The 18126-nt window shown below is 43.9% G+C and overlaps 1 protein-coding gene across 1 annotated transcript in view; it reads right to left on the bottom strand.

Annotated features, from left to right (window-relative positions):
• GAD2 (glutamate decarboxylase 2) overlaps positions 1-18126 on the bottom strand; it is a 61868-nt gene that overhangs the window by 24831 nt on the left and 18911 nt on the right. The window contains exons 8-9 of the mRNA NM_001205723.1: positions 10624-10703; positions 895-949 (exon numbers count right to left, since the gene is read on the bottom strand). Of these exons, the coding sequence (NP_001192652.1) occupies positions 895-949; positions 10624-10703 (135 nt within the window). The remainder of the gene's footprint in view (positions 1-894; positions 950-10623; positions 10704-18126) is intronic.

Genomic DNA, 18126 nt, shown 5'->3' with positions numbered 1-18126 from the left:
CTTTAATGTCTGAGCCACCAGGGAAGACCAAATGAAAGCGGATGGAAATAATAGGCTGCTGCTGAAAGATGGCTGAAGAAGGCCTCAAATAGGGTGAAGAGTTTCTCCATAAAGACACGACAGGCCCTGATGTTACAGAGTCAGTCTTTAGGTGGCAGCAAAGTTTTATGTGGTTACAAGTGGTTCTAGGACCAGAATAAGGGGAAAGGATCCTGCTGCCACTTTGCAGGGGAGGAAAAGGCCTAAGAAAACAAATAATGATTTCTGAGATCCTAATAATAAAATTCATGTGTCATGTTGTTGAACTGGGAACTCTAGATGAGATCTACTAAAAGCTCCAACCTGCAGATCATGAAGGGATGAAAATGACTTTCTAGAGCTTTGGAGGAATTTTCAGCAGGTCTTCAGAACGTGTCACTTCTAAAAAAAAGTACTAAATGGCTTCCTGAAAAATAAGGTGTTTGGAGGGTCAATCATTTCAGTATGTGTCTTGGCAGGAAAACTGTCCCTTTCAAGTAACCACACACAGTAACTCCCATATACTAAATTAGCTTCTAGGGATTTTCCATTTGTGAATGCAGTCTTTCCAGTTTAATGCCAATCCTCATCACACAGGAAGGCAAGTCCACTGGAAGCTGTTACTACCATTGTGTTACTAGAACTGTTAGTGTAACTGTGTTACTAGAACTGTTAGTACCACTGTATATGGTATTTACTCAGTAACTTAGAATTTTTCAAAGTAAAGCCCATCACTCAGAGAAATAGTAATGACTGAATGAAAAAGTCCACTTACTCTTTACAAATACAACAAAAACACTTTCTCTAGTGCATGGAAACAGAAATACACACCCTCAGCTTGTTATGAGCTGCATAAAACTCCCTTCAAAAACTTACTTTTTGTTTGGCTTCAAGGATCCTTCTTTCAAGGTCAGACGGGATCATTTTCCCCCTGAAAGAAGAAGCAAATATATGTTTGCTTTGAATAATTTACTTTGTTGCCTTTACAAAGAGTTGCAAGGGGGTAAAAGTTCAACTTTAAATGATTGGTAATAAGGACCAATTGGAATCATTCCTTGGTTGTTTCCAGAAAGAAAGGCATTTCCTTCAAGTGATGCTGGACTGTCATTTCTGATGTGCTTAGGAGACGCCCGATCCCGCTGTCCACGTGTCTCTCCACTCTGTACAGAGCCTGTTTTATAGGCAATCTCCTTAGTTAGAGCAAACCTGTTCTGGAGTGAGACATTTGGCACTGAAAGCAGATTTAGAAAAAAGATTTGTCTTCCAAATCTTCCAACAAACAGACCTGCAATTGCACACAGAGATGAAATGCCAAGAAGAGAAAATCCACTCTGAAACATCTGAATGAAAATATTACGTCCAAAGCTACCCAGTTACATTCCGAGAGCTAAAACCACAAAGCAGACCAAGAACTCATGGGCTCAAATGTCAGACAGGCACCTTTCATCTCCATCCTTTCATCCTTTCCTTCCTAAAATAGAAACACATAGTGCTTTAGTTACTATAAAACCCCGCTATTGGACTTCTCCGGTGGCCCAGTGGTTAAGAATCCACCTGCCAATGCAGGAACATGAGCTCGATCCCCGGTCCTGGCAGATCCTAATGCCTTGGGGCAACTAAGCCCGGGCGCCACAACTATTGAAGCCCGCAAGCCTAGAGCGATGCTCTGCAACAAGAGAAGCCACCGCAATGAGAAGCCCGTGCACTGCAGCTAGAGAGTAGCCACTGCTCTCTGCAGCTAGAGAAAGCCCTGTGCAACAACGGAGACCCTGCGCAGCCAAAATAAATAAATTAGTAATTAAAAAAAAAACACTACTATTATAGTAATCAAAGGAGTTGATTTCTACAAGAAGTTAGAGGTGGCTAGATGTGTTGTCTTAGTCAAGTCACTTAATTTCTCTGTGCCTATTATGACCATACCTTAGCGATAATATTACTTATGGAGTTATGAGGGTTATATGAGTTAATAGATGAAAAATTATTTTTAAAAGTGCTTGGCATTTAGGAAGTATTCCAGAAAAGAGAGCTTTGATTGTTGAGGTTTTTATAATGCATTATGGCATTCCTACCTCAAGACTCTGGAGGGAAAAACCAAGCAAAGGACAGAGTAGCTACCTGTACGTTACTGGAGGCATGAACGATTTTTTTGAACCAAAAGAACTCTTCTGAGGTTTCTACACTGCTAAACTTTTCACATTGGGGTCACTGATCTAGGTTTGTAAAACGCAGCTTGGAAAAATAAGTGATGGGAAGGAGGTTGTCACCTTAAGCAGCTGGGAATGCTACCGGCATCGAGGGGACAGTCAGTGAGGTTTGGAGTGTGCCCTTAGACTCACAGTCTTTTGTGGGGATCCTTGTAATTTTAGGTAGATATCGATCTAGATACAGAGCAAGCCATTAGGCTACTTCATTACAGCTTCTAGTGTTGTCTTGCCTAAGCTTTCCTGACTGAAACACGTTATTTTATTTTAAACTACTTTCCTCACCTGTCTCCATTTTATAAAAGTAATTTGGGCATAGTGGGCATTGTATCTTCCACAATTTTCATTTCAAGCTGACAAAGAAGGTATTACATAATGGTTGGCATGGAAAGCAGAAGTTAGTCCCTCTGCTTTAAAAAGCATGGAGAACCACTGAGTTTTGTGAAGCTATTTTCCAAAGAAGGGCAGTTAACAAACTACTGACCAGAGACCTATGAATGCCATAGGTGTTAGTTTCTGCAAAAATGCCCTGGTCAATAAAGCATTAAAATGCAATTAATTACCTGGCAACGGCAATGGACACATCACCAGTGATTAATCAGTTGGACTGCAGTGAAACAAAGACCATTAAATGTATATTGGGTGCTGAGGGTGTGATTCTAATCTGAGCAGCCCACCTCTGGGGACTTTCTGTGGGACAGGCCTCTGAAGGAGGGACAGAAGGAATGGAGGGGCAGGCTTGTGGCAGGGGTGGGTGGGGGGCGTGGAGAGTTCTGGAAGGCCCTTCACACCCCACATGTCTCCCTACACTTCACAGCTTGGCCTGGGAGCATCCCTGAAAGCTGTGATTTTATTTGCAAAAAGTGGAAACAGAGACACAGACATAGAGATCAAACACACGGATATCAAAGGGGAAGTGCAGGGGTGAATGGGGAGATTTGGATCGACATATATACACTATTGATATCACGTTTGAAACAGGTAACTAGTGACAACCTACTGTGCAGCACAGGGAACTCTACTCAGTGCTCTGTGGTGACCTAAATGGGAAGGAAATCCCCCAAAGACGGGATATATGTATATGTATAGCTGATTCACTTTGCTGTATAGTAGAAACTAACACAACATTATAAAGCAATTATACACCAATAAAGAAAAGAAAAAGAAAGTTGTGATTTTTCGGCCTCTCTTAGATCTCTATGCCAAAACACCTTGCACCACCATGATAAAAACAAAAGGTTCACATTTCAGAGGAAATTCAGGTCTTATATTTACCTTTGAAACTAAGTTTTAAGTACTTTGAAATTGCAAAGGTGCTTTTGTTGATAAGCATAAAATTGAGAGGAGATTTTCAGAAACTGTTTGCAAGTCTCAAATGTTACCTAGTCTACCATGACTAACCTCCTCTGCCTTGGAGAGTTCTGGGGAGACTGACTTGACAATTGCTATTTGCTCACTAATCGCATCTAGATATTTTGTTAACCCTTGGCAGTAAGATCACACAGAAAAGTCACAGATAGGGAACATCAGAATTGGGAGGGGCCCAAGACCTCATTCTCTTTTTCTCAATGATTGTCTCATTTCTCAAATGAGGAAATAGGATAAGACAGTTGCCTGCGTGACAGCCTAGGATCAGGTAAAGCCTGGCTGAAACGAGAAAGTAAATGCCAAGCTTCCAGAACAAACTCAAAGGGCCAAACATACAGGAAACCTCTTGGCAAATGTTGTTGTCTTTGAAGAAGATAAGCTAAATCCTTTGTGATGGCATTTAGCTTTCAAGAATTGGAGGTATCATTCACACCTGCTGGGAAAGCAGTAATGATCGTATGCATGCAGGCATGATAAGTCGCTTCAGTCATGTCTGACTTTGCGACCCTATGGACTGTAGCCCACCAGGCTCCTCTGCCCATGGGATTTTCCAGGCAAGAATACTGGAGTGGGTTGCCATGCCCTCCTCCAGGGGATCTTCCCCACCCATGGATAGAACACACATCTCTTATGTCTCCTGCATTGGCAGGTGGATCCTTTCCCACTAGCACCACTTGGGAAGCCCAGTGAACATACACTCTGTCCATTTCCACACGAAGGCAGGGAGAAGGGACAGCCTTGTCAAGTCATCAAGTCCAAGTGTTTGCTTCTCACAGAGTGGAAAGCTCTGGGTTTTCCCTTAACAGATAGGCTCCAGACTTCTCCAGGCATCCAGCCTTCAAACCTGTACTTGCTTTGTCCACCTGGAACCCAGAGCCTGGCACACTGCAGGTGGCAGATGGACATTTGTCGGAGGTATGTGACTAGAAGGCAAATGTTTCACCCCAGGATAATATTAATATACTCACTTTATCTTGGTGACTGATCAGAAAGCTAGTATGGGAGACTCTGTAGACAAAACTTTTCACCTTTTCAGTGATCTTAGAATTGGATGACTTTGTAAAATTTCGCATGCATAAAAATCATGATGTATGTCTTCAAAATGCATATTCCTTGGCCCTGATCTTAGGGACTTTGATTCAGAAGGTCAGTGATAGGGCCCTGGAATTAATTCATTCTACAAATATCTACTGAAGACTCACTATGTGCCAAACGCTATTAGGGGTGCTGGGGCACCAGGTAAACAGGCCAGTTTCTACTCTCGGGGCTTACATCCTAACAGAGGAGACAAACAATAACAAGTGAAAAAACACGCATAGCAATCCGCATTTCTAACAAGGAGACTGTGGCACAGGCAGACCTAGGTCCACGTTGAGAAACGTCGCTTTAGAAATGGAAGTTTTATCCTGGCAGGATTTCCATAACTGTGTAACATACTAGCCAGGCACTTTTCACAGGACCCAGGCTTTTGAGCCATCACAGACGTAGGGCAGCTAGCAGAAGGAAGTCCGGCCATGACTTTGTGCGTCCCCACCTGCCCACGTGCTGTGAGGAGGAAGAGAGCCTCCAAACTCCCCAACAGGCTCCTCCGAGGATTAGAAGCTCTCTGGCAGTCCTAGCTTTTCCAGACAAGCATCTTTTCATGCAGGGAAGCTTTAGATGGCAGCTGTTGCATCCTGTATGTCTGGTTTAGAAGTATTTCCATAGCAAAATGTGTATCTTTTACCTTTAGGTATGCAGCAGCCTCTAAGCACCCAGTGAAACAGTGGCTGATGCTCTGCAGTGTTATTCTCTGTTAGGTGCCAGTGTTTAAGAAAAAAACTGCCATTAAAAGGGAGGACTGTTGAACCAGACTGCTGCTTTGGATGAGGCAGTTTTACATGGAGATTCTTGATTTTGATAGTCTTTTAAAAATGTATATGATGGAGACTTTCCTAGCCATATAGTGGTTAAGACTCCACGCGTCCACTGCAGGGCGCACAGGTTTGCCCCCTGGTTGGGTAACTAAGATTCCACATGCCATGCAGAGTGGCCAAATAAAAAAATTTTTTTTTTTAATTTAAAAAGCAAAATGTGTCAGAATGGGTTAAAAAAACCTAAGCATGAAAAATAAGTATTAAAAAATTCATATGATGCTCTCATAATGTATACAGAAGTCAAAACCTTATGTTGTACACATGACATTTTTATAACTATGATAAACCAAGGTTATCTCAATAAATTAAAAAAATTTTTTAATTCATATGATGCTATTGGGTCAGAAAGCTTGATGAAGTTGCCTGAGCAAAATCCCACACTGCCAGCTAGAGCCATCAGCAGGAAGAATCTTCTCTTTGAGGAAAGAAACAAATGACACAGATTACACTGTGCTATACAGATTCATGGTTATCTTCCCATGGCTGTGAAGGGGAAAACGATCTTACCCAAAGAAGCCCATTACTGGGGAGTGTGATGCTCTGGGCAGGTCACAAATCGGGTGCTTGAGTCTTTGGTGACTCTGCTCATTGACCCTGGTGAACTATAATAATTCTATCAGCCTAAGAGCTGAGAGCTTGGCTCTGTTCACAGAGATTTGTGTGCGAAGAAGAAAGCATGCGTGATCCTTCCATTAGAAATCGCCTAATGTTACACCCACTGTTAATAGCAAAAGCCCCCAGCAGTGACGAGGAACTACCAGTTTTAGAAGCAGTCACTGCACTGTGCCTTACTCCTGATCTCCGCCCCTCAGGTCAACTCTGCTGCTGCTGCTGCTGCTACTAAGTCACTTCAGTCGTGTCCAACTCTGTGTGACCCCATAGACAGCAGCCCACCAGGCTCCCCCGTCCCTGGGATTCTCCAGGCAAGAACACTGGAGTGGGTTGCCATTTCCTTCAATGCATGAAAGTGAAAAGTGAAAGTGAAGTTGCTCAGTCATGTCTGACTCTTAGCGACCTCACGGACTGTAGCCTACCAGGCTCCTCCGTCCATGGGATTTTCCAGGCAAGAGTACTGGAGTGGGGTGCCATTGCCTTCTCCACAGGCCAACTCTACAAGAGACTTATTACTGTGTTACAAGGGGGCTAAAAGGTTGATGACTTTTTTGGTCCAAGGCCAACAGGGTATCATGTATATTGGTCAGACATATTTCCTGTGAGGTTTAATAGCAATTTACTAATAATTTAGGTAAGTTAAAGGGAACCCTGAAGGGAGGAGCAAGAAATGGAGAAATCAAAGAAAGTGGAAGAGAATGCTGGAGAGAATTTTCTAAAAGTACCTGAACGTCCATACTGATAACATATAATAGAGACAGACAGATAGACAGACAGAGATAGAGCAAGAGAGATGGAAAAAGAGAGAAAAAGGAAATTCTTCCTTCTTTTAGCATCATCAATGGATGCTAAACTAGTGAATGAATGTTTTAGGAGGGACATAGTATTTATATATAGTCTCAAAGCATCCCCTGAAATGGCAACCCACTCCAGTGTTCTTGCCTGGAGAATCCCAGGGACAGGGGAGCCTGGTGGGCTTCCGTCTATGGGGTCACACAGAGTCAGACATGACTGAAGTGACTTAGCAGCAGCAGCAAAGTAGAGAACAGTCATTTTACAGTGGAGAGACCTTCCTGGAATTCCTGCCCAAAATGCATTGCCTGAATCTAATCATAAGGAAATGTCAAATAAACCCAAATTAAGAAATATTCTGCAAAATAAATGATCTACACTCATCAAAGTATCAATGTCATGATAAACAATGGAAGGATGAGGACAAGTTCCAGATTAAAGGGGACTAAAAAGGTGAAAACTAAGTGTCACCTGTGAACCTGCACAGGAAAAAAAAATAGCTCTAAGGGGACAATAGAGGATGAGATATTTGGATGGCATCACTGACTCGATGGACATGAGTTTGCACAAACTCCGGGAGATGGTGAAGGACAGCAATGCCTGGCGTGCTGCAGTCCATGGGGTGGCAAAGAGTTGGACACAACTGAGTGACTGAACTGAACTGAACGGATAGGATTGGGACAATTGATGAAATCTGAATAGGGCGGATAGATTAAAGATTAGTCTGTGTCAATGTCAAGTTTCCTGATTTTGGTAACTGGACTATGATTAGGTAAATTAATATCTTTGTTATAAAAAAAAATGCACATTGAACTAGACTTCCCTGTTGATCCAGTTGTTAAAACTCTGCTTCCACAGAAGGAGTCATGGGTTCGATCCCTGGTCAGGGAAATGAGATCCCACATGCTGCACGCCATGGCCAACAAACAAACAAAAACACACACTGACACATTAATGGATAAAGGGAAATGATGTCTGCAAGGAATTCTCAAGTGATTCAGAAAAAATTATATCTATAATATACATATATTAATGTATATAATATTGTAATGATTTCCTGATGGCTCAGTGGTAAAGAATCCACCTGCCAATGCAGGAGACATGGGTCTTATCCCTAGGTCGGGAAGATCCCCTGGAAAAGGAAATGGCAACCCACTCCGTATTCTTGCCTGGGAAATCCCACTGGAGCGAGGAGCCTGGCAGGTGACTGTCCATGGGGTCGCAAAGTGTAGGATATGCTTTAGCAACTAAACAATACTGTAATATTCATTATGTTCAATACGTAATATTAATATTAAATTCCATCCACAGAAAGAAACAGAATGGTAAAGCAAGCATATCAGAATGCTAGTGACTGGTGAATTTGGGTGTAGAGTATGTGAGAGTTCTTGTTACTATCGTTGCAATTTTTCTTTGGTTGAAATTATTCAAAAAACTACAAAGTTAAAAAAAAAAGCTGGATGAGTAAATGTCTAAGAACTTTTCTAATGCTGAGGGTATCTGAACTGAAATCCACTAGCAGCTGGCCCCTTCCCCTCCTCACCAGCCCTCCTCCCTAAACCTTTCCCCTGCCCTTCCATCACTACTCCTGCTCTCTCCTCTCTGTCTCCTTCCTGTTTTATAACGTAAGATGATTTCAGATTGCTTGTGAGCTCTTCAGAGGCAGTTCCTACATAATTTCAGCCAAAAGAATAAGGAACTCACAGAGGAAATTAAACCTTGGCTATTTTTTCCATTTTTTCCCCATATAATTCACACTTCATCTCTAGCAGACTCTTCCCTGTGCAGTTAAATATGTCTTAAGCCCCCTTGGGCTTCCTGGGTAGCTCAAACAGTAAAGAATCTGCCCGCAATGTGGGAGATCTGGGTTCAATCCCTGGGTCAGGAAGATCCCCTGGAGAAGGGAATGGCAAACCACTCCAGTACTTTTGCCTGGAGAATCCCATGGACAGAGGAGCCTGGTGGGCTACAGTCCATGGGGTCGCAAAGAGTCAGGCACAACTGAGCGACTTCCATTTTCTTTCACACTTTCTTTTCTTTAAGCCCCCTTCCTCAAAACAACCCAAACCACACCACGCTGGACTCTGTCCAGCTTCCACCCTGCTTCCTCCCCTTCATGGCTCAACCTCTGGAAACATCTGGCTTTTTTCTCCATTTCCTCCTCTCTGCTTACCCTTGAACCCACTGCAAACTGCCTTCCAGTCTCAACCCTCTATTGAAACTGCTCCTGCCAAACTCATCAGCCACCTTCTTATAAGGAAAGCTGAGAGGCAGCTGTTGACCCTCATTTCATCTATTGCTGGCATCTGATGCTGCACCCACTCCACAGGCTTCCCTGGTGGCTCAAACGGTAATCTGTGTACAATACAGGAGACCTAGGTTCAGTCCCTGGGTCGGGAAGATCCCCTGGAGAAGGAAACGGCAACCCACTCCAGTATTCTTGCCTGGAGAACTCCATAGACAGCAGAGCCTGGTGGGCTACAGTCCATGGGGTCACAATGAGTTGGACACGACTGAGCGACTAATCCTTTCAGCTTTCAACCACTTCTAGAAACACTCTCACAGCCCTGGGTCCTGATTCTCCTCCAACAGCTCTGGCTGGCCCTCCTCAGTCTGCATGGCAGCTGCTCCGCTCTGCATGTCCCTGACACATGGGTTCCCCTGACTCTCGCCCAGGCCCACTCTGCACAGCTCCCATCACACATCTTCTGACCTCCAGGCTGATGCTTCTGTTGGATACCCTGACACCCTCACTTGGACGTCTCATAAGCTCTACGAACTCAGTATCTCCACTTCGGGGTGGTGGGGGGATGGTTCCTGGCTTAGAGAATAGCACCGCATGGACTTAGCTGGGAAGCCTGGTGTTCCCTCTCCTCTCACCTGTCAACTTGCACACACCCTCCCCCGGGTCAGTCAGTAATTCCCGTCAATTCTAGCGCTTCATCTCCACTGCTCCTCCCCAGGTCACCCCACCCTCCTTCTGCCCACAGGCCGTCTCCCTACTTGGGTCATATACAGCCAGGGAACTAGGATTATGCCTTATGCTTTTCTAGAACCTAGTGACATGGTAAGTGATCATAAATATCTCTCTAATAAATTCATATGAATAAACAAATGGTGAATTGAGTGGCTTCCTTTTAATTTAGTGGAATTTCTTATTCAATCCTTTTAAGACTAAATTTATTTTTCTTACATTTTAACCTCACCTTTATCCAGATTACCTATGAAATTTGGGTACCAGATTAAGACAGGGAGTTTTCCTAAGAGACCTCTTTGGCTCAGGCTCTGAGCTGATGAGTTGCTGGAGGCATTATTTACCTTCTGCTCCCTAAACTGTCCCCCTCCTGTAATCACTCCATCAAGTTCACACAATCTGTGGTGCCTGGAGGAATGACACCTCCATAAATCAGTTCTCAACCCATTGGCTGCTGCTTAAGTGCCCAGATGATAAATGTCCTTCTGCACCTTCTCGGTGCAGAAAATTCTGGTTGATTCAGCAAAGGTATGGATTCAGTAAAAGCCTGTGAATGCCTCTGCGTCATTGAGGAACCACGTCCCAGGACTCCAAGCAAGAGGGGAAAAGAAACAGCGAAGATCAGCAGCTGGTAAGGAGGCAGGTTTGTGCCCTACAGGTCATCACCTGTTTTCAGACTTTTAAGGCGTATGTATACAAACTGCAAACTGCTAACCAACAAGGGTTGCAGATTCATGCTCACCTTTCATCACATTTAATCAGAATCACACTGTCTGTTCCAATGCCCAAGGCTGCAGCTCCCTTCTTGAGAGAAAAATGGCTCTGTAAAAGAAACCACGTTTGTAATTAGTTGAAAATAAAGTCAAGATCCTTTTCCTTGGCTGTTTTCTTTTTTCCTTTTATTTCTGACATGTCCCTCCAAAGCCTGAATTGCTGAGAAAAGATGGAATCCTTCATTTAACCTTTTATTTTTTTTAATTGTGGTGAAAGGCACATAACATGAAATTTATCATCTTAACCATTTTAAGTCTCTAGGCCAATGGCATTAAATATATTCACATTGTTGAGCAACCATTACTACCATCTATCTCCTGAGCTCTTTATCATCTTGTAAAGACTGACACTCTGTATCCATTAAACAGCAGCTCCCCATTTTTTGAAGACTCCTAGCAAAAAGACTATCAGGTATCACCACAGTGATAATGTATTCTTCATTCAAGAATTTGTGGAAGCATCCCTGGTGGCTGGCTCAGATGGTAAAGAATCTGCCTGCAATGCAGGGGACCCAAGTTCATCCCTGGGTCAGGAAGATCCCCTGGAGAAGGGCATGGCAACCCACTCCAGTATTCTTGCCTGAAAAATCCCATGGACAGAGGAACCTGGCAGGCTATAATCCACAGCGTCACAAAGAACTGGATACAACTGAGCGACTTTAACACTTCCACTTTTCACTTTTTCCGGTTAAACAAGATGAATTAAATCTCCCTAGTATAGGACTTGTCAGAGCCTTTAATAGGAAAACACACGCAGCAGATATCCAAGGTAGATCTGTTTTGCTATGTTTCTTACATTTATTTGCCAATGGAACCCCCTTAGCGAGAAGCACTCAACTTGACCTGAACACGCACAGCACAGGAGAACAGAGGCTCCTTCATGCTGGATGGTCCACCCTTCTCTCAAGCAGTGGTTCCCAAACTGCGGGATATGTCACAGTCTCCTGGAGGGCTTGCTCTTACCATTCTACTTTCTATCTTGATGAATTTGACTACTTTAATACCTCATGTCAGCAGAACCATAGGGTAATTATTTTTTGTGTGTGACTGGCTTATTTCATTAGCATAATAGCCTCAAGGTTCATCCATGTTGTAGCATGTGTCAGAATTTCCTCCCTTTTTAATGTCAAATCACATTCATTTTGGACTTCCAAGGTGGCGCAGTGGTGAAGAATCTGCCTCCAATACAAGTAGAGCAAGAGATGCGGGTTTGATCCCTGGGTTGGGAAGATCTCCTGGGGTAGGAAATGACAACCCGCTCCAATACTCTTGCATGGAAAGTCCCATGGACAGAGGAACCTGGTGGGCTACAGTCCACAGGGCCACAAAGAGTCAGACACGACTGAGCAACTGAGTGCACGTTGCATATTTATCTTATGTACACACAACACTTTAGTTTTTCATTCATCTGTCAATAAACACTTGGGTTGCTTCCACCCTTTGGTCTTGTGAATAATGCTGCTATGAACATGGATGGACAATTATCTCCTTGAGTTTTGCTTTTCATTCTTTTGGGTATATACCCAGAAGTGGAAATGCTGGATCATAAGGTAATTCTGCTTCTGAGGAGCTGCCATACTGTTTCCTTAGCAGCAGCATTTTCCTTTCTCACTGGCAGTGCACAACAGTTCGAGTCTCCATACCCTTGGCAATGGTTGTTGTTTTCTGTTTTCTGGTAACAGTCATTCTGATAGGTGTGGGGTGATACTTCATTATGATTTTGCTTCTTATTTACCTAATCATTAGTCATGTCAAACATCATTTCATGGACTTACTGGCCATTGGTACATTTCTTTGGAGAAATGTCTATACAGGCTCTTTGCCCATTTTTGAAGGGGACTGTTTGGATTTTGTTGTTGTTGAATTCACCTGGGCTTTTGCATGAAGATAACAAGATCCTGGAAATTATTAAAAAAAAAAAAAACCTGCTAGGTGGTTTAGTGGTAAAGAATCCACCTGCCAAGCCAGAGACACGGGTTCAATCCCTAGGTTAGGAAGATCCTCTAGGAATGAAATGGCAACCCATTCTAGTACTCTTGCCTGAAAAATCCCATGGACAGAGGAGCCTGGAGGGCTATAGTCCATGGAGTTGCAAAAGAACTGGACATGACTGAATGAGTAAACAACACACAGTAATCTGTGCCAATCTCACACACAAGGCATCAGAACACAGCCACTGCCTCCAGCAGCTGTGTATTGTATGGCTCCCAGACTTACATTTTGCTACTCAGATTACATTCACTTTTTTTCAAGTCCAGTGAAATTATGTGCCGTCAAGGAAGAGCAGTTGGCCTGAAACCCAGCACTCTTTCATCCCAATCTCATTGGAGGGTCTATCTGTGGTGGAGACGACCATCCAGCCCAGGGTGTTATCAGGATGGAGGCATCAGTCACTGGCTTGGGCAAACAGTGCAAGTGGAAAGGCCACCCTGATGAGCGGAATCTTTGTGATTTTGGTTATGGATTCTGGCTAAGAATCTGAATCATTTCAATGGCTGTAATCACTGTGCATTCTGAAGAGCAGCGAGGATCCAACTTTGCCCAGCTGTACTGCATCTGCGAGCAGCCTCCTACTATTAAATACAGGTCATTAAGCTGTCCAAAAGGAGAGCTGTTTCCTCAATTTACATCTGCAAAGGGTGGCTGCCTTGAATTTTAATTGATGGCTCCAGAGTGTGTTCTCCTCCAATGTATGCTTTGGACTTCTCTGAATTCTCAAATGTGCAGCCTAGGAACTGCTAACACACATACTTCTAGGGGGTGTGGCTAATAAGCAAGAAGAAATCACATTTATAACAGCAGCAAATACTAGAAACCAATAAATGAGGTGTTGAATAGAGGAGTTTTAAAAAGCCCAGTGCAGTTAAGAGTAGTGATGAGGAGTCCTTAGTTAATTTTACAACCTCAGGAAGACAACGTGGACAACCATTACCAAGATACCTGGGAACTAAGAAAGTTTCGTTGTATTTGGAAAGAAGCACGGCTTCCCCACCAAAAAAAGAAAAGAAAAGGAATGTTCTCTCTTACGTAGTTACTGGATCCTTGGGTGACCCCCAAAGATGACACCCAGGGGAAAATGGCCCTAAGTCTGTTCCTACCAAGGAGGCACAAAATGGAGGTGCCAGCTGCCCTGCTGGGCAAGCACACACACCCCAAATTAGGCCCCTCAGTGAATGAGCTTGTAAGCACTGTTAAAACCCAACACAAACAGAGACTTGAAAATTCCCTGAGCAGACAAAACCAGGGTAGTCAGACAAGCAAAGCTCAATTTATCGGATTTTGCAAGACAAGTGAGGCTCACTTGACGGGTCTCTTTTCAAGGATGCCTCTGAAAATCATGAGACTTAAATCATTCTCCCCATTTATAGGGGCTTCCCTGGTAGCTCAGCTGGTAAAGAATCTGCCTGCAATGCAGGAGACCCCAATTCGGTTCCTGGGTCAGGAAAGCCACTGGAGAAGGGAACGGCTACCCACTCCACTATTCTTTGGGCTTCCCTGGTGGCTCAGATGGTGAAGAATCCACAGGCAGTGTGAGAGACCTGGGTTTGATCCTGGATTGGAAAGATCCCCTGGAGAAGAGAAAGGCTACCCACTCCAGTATTCTGGCCTGGAGAATTCAATAGACAGAGGAGCCTGGCAGGCTACAGCCCCTGGGGTCGCAAAGAGTCGGACATGACTGAGTGACTTTCACTTCTCACTTTCCCCCATTTATAGGTGGGAACCGTGAACCAACTCCCTTTCACTTCAGAAAATTTTAATGTTGTAACCAAGCGCTGTGAGGAATCAACCGTCAGTGCCTCCACATTATATAAGCTGCTCTGTAACAACCATCTCTGAGCCTCGTTGCTCGTGCTTTGCAAGGTGTCTTATTGGTGTGTGTACAATAAACTTCTGGGTTTCCCAAGTGACTCACTGGTGAAGAACTGCTTGCCAGTGCAGAAAATGCGGGTTCTACCCCTGGGTTGGGAAGATCCCCTGGAGAAGGAAAGGGCAATCCACCCCAGCATTCTTGCCTGGGAAATCCCATGGACGAGGAAGCCTGGTGGACTACAATCCATGGGGTCACAAAGAGTCCGACACGACTTAGTAGTAGCACCATAAACATATACCATCAGTGATTCACTGGTTTCTGGGTTTTTTTTCCTCTCCTGAACTTGGACAGCACTAAACAGCTAAATGGCACACTGAGGATAAATAAGAGATCTGATGCACCGGTCAATGAGAGGAAGTAGCCTTGTCTGGTCTTTAATGAAGAAGAATGGGGATTCTCAAGTGAGGGGCAATTACCGAGGATCATTGATCACTGTACCGAATGCCACACATTTAAAGGAAAAACACACACCGAAATAGGAAGCTTCAAGAGAGGGAACAAAGGCATGAAAAAGAAAGTTGGGTACCAAACACTAAGTCCACTTCCATTTTCAGGAGAGGGAACAGGGAAATAGCTAAATGCTATCTACAAATAGGGGACTTTCCTGGTGACTCAGGGGTAAAGAATCCACCTGCCGACGCAGGAGACACAAGTTACATCCCTGGGTTGGGAAGATCCCAGGAGAAGGAAAAATGGCAACCCACTCCAGGATTCTTGCCTGGGAAATCCCATGGACAGAGGAGCCTAGCATGCTACAGCCCATGGGGTTGCAAAAGAGATATGACTTTGCACTAAACAACAACAACATCATCCACAAATAACCAGTGACCTAAGAGAGAAGGAACTTGAGAGGGAAAAAAAAAAAAGAGACTACCTAGTGAGGAAGAAACAGTAAGGACAGCTTAAATGGAAGGATGCCATGAGCCTGTGAGAATACCAAGAGAAACATCTTTACTCCTTGGCACCATGTTGAACAGAACCCCTTGTTGATAAACCAGAGCAGAGCACAGCATCCTGAAGGCTGAGGAGCTTGGGAAGCAGGTATCTAGAGAGAGCTTTATCTCTCAGCTAGAAGGTCTACCAGTCATCCTTGGATTTGATCCTTTATTACCAATATAGCCTTTCCATTTGTGAGAGGAGTGAACGGGGTCTGTGTGCGTGTGTGTGTGTGTAGGCACACAGAACAGAGGTGGATGAATTATGCATCCTTACACATCACAGATGCCCAGCAAGGAAACCTTGAAGCCCAGCCTAGCCTATGACTGAGCTGGAATCTGCTCCTTCAGCCCTTCCTCTTGCCCTGAAGCCCCTGCCCCCACCGCCAGTCAGTGAACCAGCAGTCCTTCCCTGTCCTCCTGCTACTCCACACCCCTTCCTGACCCCCCTCGTTTGCCTCCTATACCATCTCAGACAAGCTGGTCGCTCTTGCTCCTGCTTCTGCTCATCAAATGGACTAAAAGAGCACCCAGTTTTGGAAAGCATCTGATGGACAAAGGAGCTTGTACTGTGGGAGCCCAGAGTACAAGCTCACTGGTTTCTGATTATCACAATTTGGTGGAGGGGAGGGGATCTCCCACCATGTTCTTAGAGACTCCATGTGAGTCAGAGGTGACATGATCTGCACACGAGGCATTTCTGTACAGCTGCCACCTTATTATTTGCACTCAAAGCTATAAGGTTACCCCACTGCGAGTCTGTGCCCTTAAGTATGTTTTAAAAGAAATGAATGGCGTGTACCAGGATTAAGTAGACCCAACGGTGGTGTGTGGTGACAAACGTGAACACCAGCACCAAGCATGTATCCAGCCACATGAAAGCAATTATTTCCCTGATTTTAGGATCCTGAGAAGAGTGGAATGAAAATGTGTAATGAAAAGAGGTCATCTGGCATGGAAAGAACCTAAATGTCCATCAACAGATGAATGGATAAAGAAGATGTGGTACATATGTATATAACAGAACATTAGCCATAAAAAAGAATGAAATAATGCCATTTGCAGCAACATGGATGAAACTAGAGATTATCATACTAAGTGAAGTAAGTCAGACAGAGAAATACAAATACCATATGATATCCCTTATATGTGGAATCGAAAATATGACACAAGTGAAGTTATCTATGAAACAGAAACAGATTCACAGACACAGAAAAAAGGTGGGGCGGGATGGATTGGAAGCTTGGAATTGGTAGATGTAAATGATAATATATAGGAATGGATAAACAACAGGTTCTACTGTGTAGCACAGGGAACTATTCAATATCCTGTGATAAACCATAATGGAAAAGGAAATGAAAAACAATGTATATATGTGTATAACTGAATTGCTTTTCTGTATAGCAGAAATTAACACAACAACTATATAACTGCAAATCAACTATACTTCAATAAAAAAAATTAAAGAAAAAAAAAGAAAGCAGTTCCTTGAGATAAAACGACCTGGCTCTAGTTAGGTAAGTTACTCTCTCATTGAGTCATCATTTGTTCGGCTGCAAGGATGAATTCTTACCTTGAGGGTTGGTGTGAGAAGCATAGGTATTGAATGGGAAGGGCCCACAGGTCGCCCAGCATTGATAGATGCTCACAAAACTGTGGTCCTTCCAATTCTCCAGCCTATCACCTAATGTAATACCACCCTGAGATATCCCTGAGTAACTTGAGCAGAATTTCAAAACCTTCAAACAAAACTAATGTCAATTCACTTTACGTTATAAAATAAGCATATGCCAAATTGGAGCATGTGGGAAAAAAAAAAACCTCCCCAAATCATACAAGCAACAACAGAGAATCCAAACTATCTCAAAGCTGTGACTACTTGAGTACTGCTTGGGTGTTTGGGGGGAAAGTAAAAGTGTTAGTCACTCAGTCATGTCTGACTCTTTAACGCCATGGACCATAGCCCTCCAGGATCCTCTGTCTTGGATTCTCCAGACAAGAATACTAGAGTGAGTTGCCATTCCCTTCTCCAGGGTATTTTCCCAACCCTGGGATTGAACCGAGGTCTCCCACATTGCAGGCAGATTCTTTACCATCTAAGCCACCAGGGAAGTGTTTTGGGGGAGGTGCCATTATCCATCTTAAGAAAATAACTGACCCCCAGATATGCCCTCAACTTGCCCCCCGGAGGCGCTCAGCTCTCTACCTTTAGGGACATCAGTGGGTGCTTGGTTACAAGAGCAGTGTTGGTTGACATTGGTGGAGTGTTTACTAAAGGCCAGGCACTGTATTAGCCCATCTCGTCTTCCCAACAACTACATGAACTGGGTATTGTAATCTTCATTTTACAGATGAGGAAGAAATGAACTAAGTAATCTCCTGGGAGGGGCAGAGCAGGCCCTGTCATCATTTCTAGTCCACCCCAAAGCTTATCTACTACTAGAAGAGCTTTATCTACTAACCTGAAGAAAAACAGGTCTATCCAGTGACTCCTGACCTGGCACTTGGAGCAAGGGAGAGTCACCCATCAGATGAGGAATGTGACTCAGGGGCACCGGGAGGGGTCACCATCCTCTTCTCCTCTCTGACAGCGCAATGCTGGCTCCTTGAGAGCCGACACTGGGTCTGTTCTGTTCACCCCTGTCTCCCCAGTGTCTGGCATCCAG

Source organism: Bos taurus, chromosome 13 (assembly GCF_002263795.3).
Source record: "Bos taurus isolate L1 Dominette 01449 registration number 42190680 breed Hereford chromosome 13, ARS-UCD2.0, whole genome shotgun sequence".
In the NCBI taxonomy this organism is placed as follows: Eukaryota; Metazoa; Chordata; class Mammalia; order Artiodactyla; family Bovidae; genus Bos; species Bos taurus.
The sequence above is the reverse complement of the archived record's forward strand: the minus strand, read 5'-3'. Positions and strand labels throughout refer to the sequence as shown.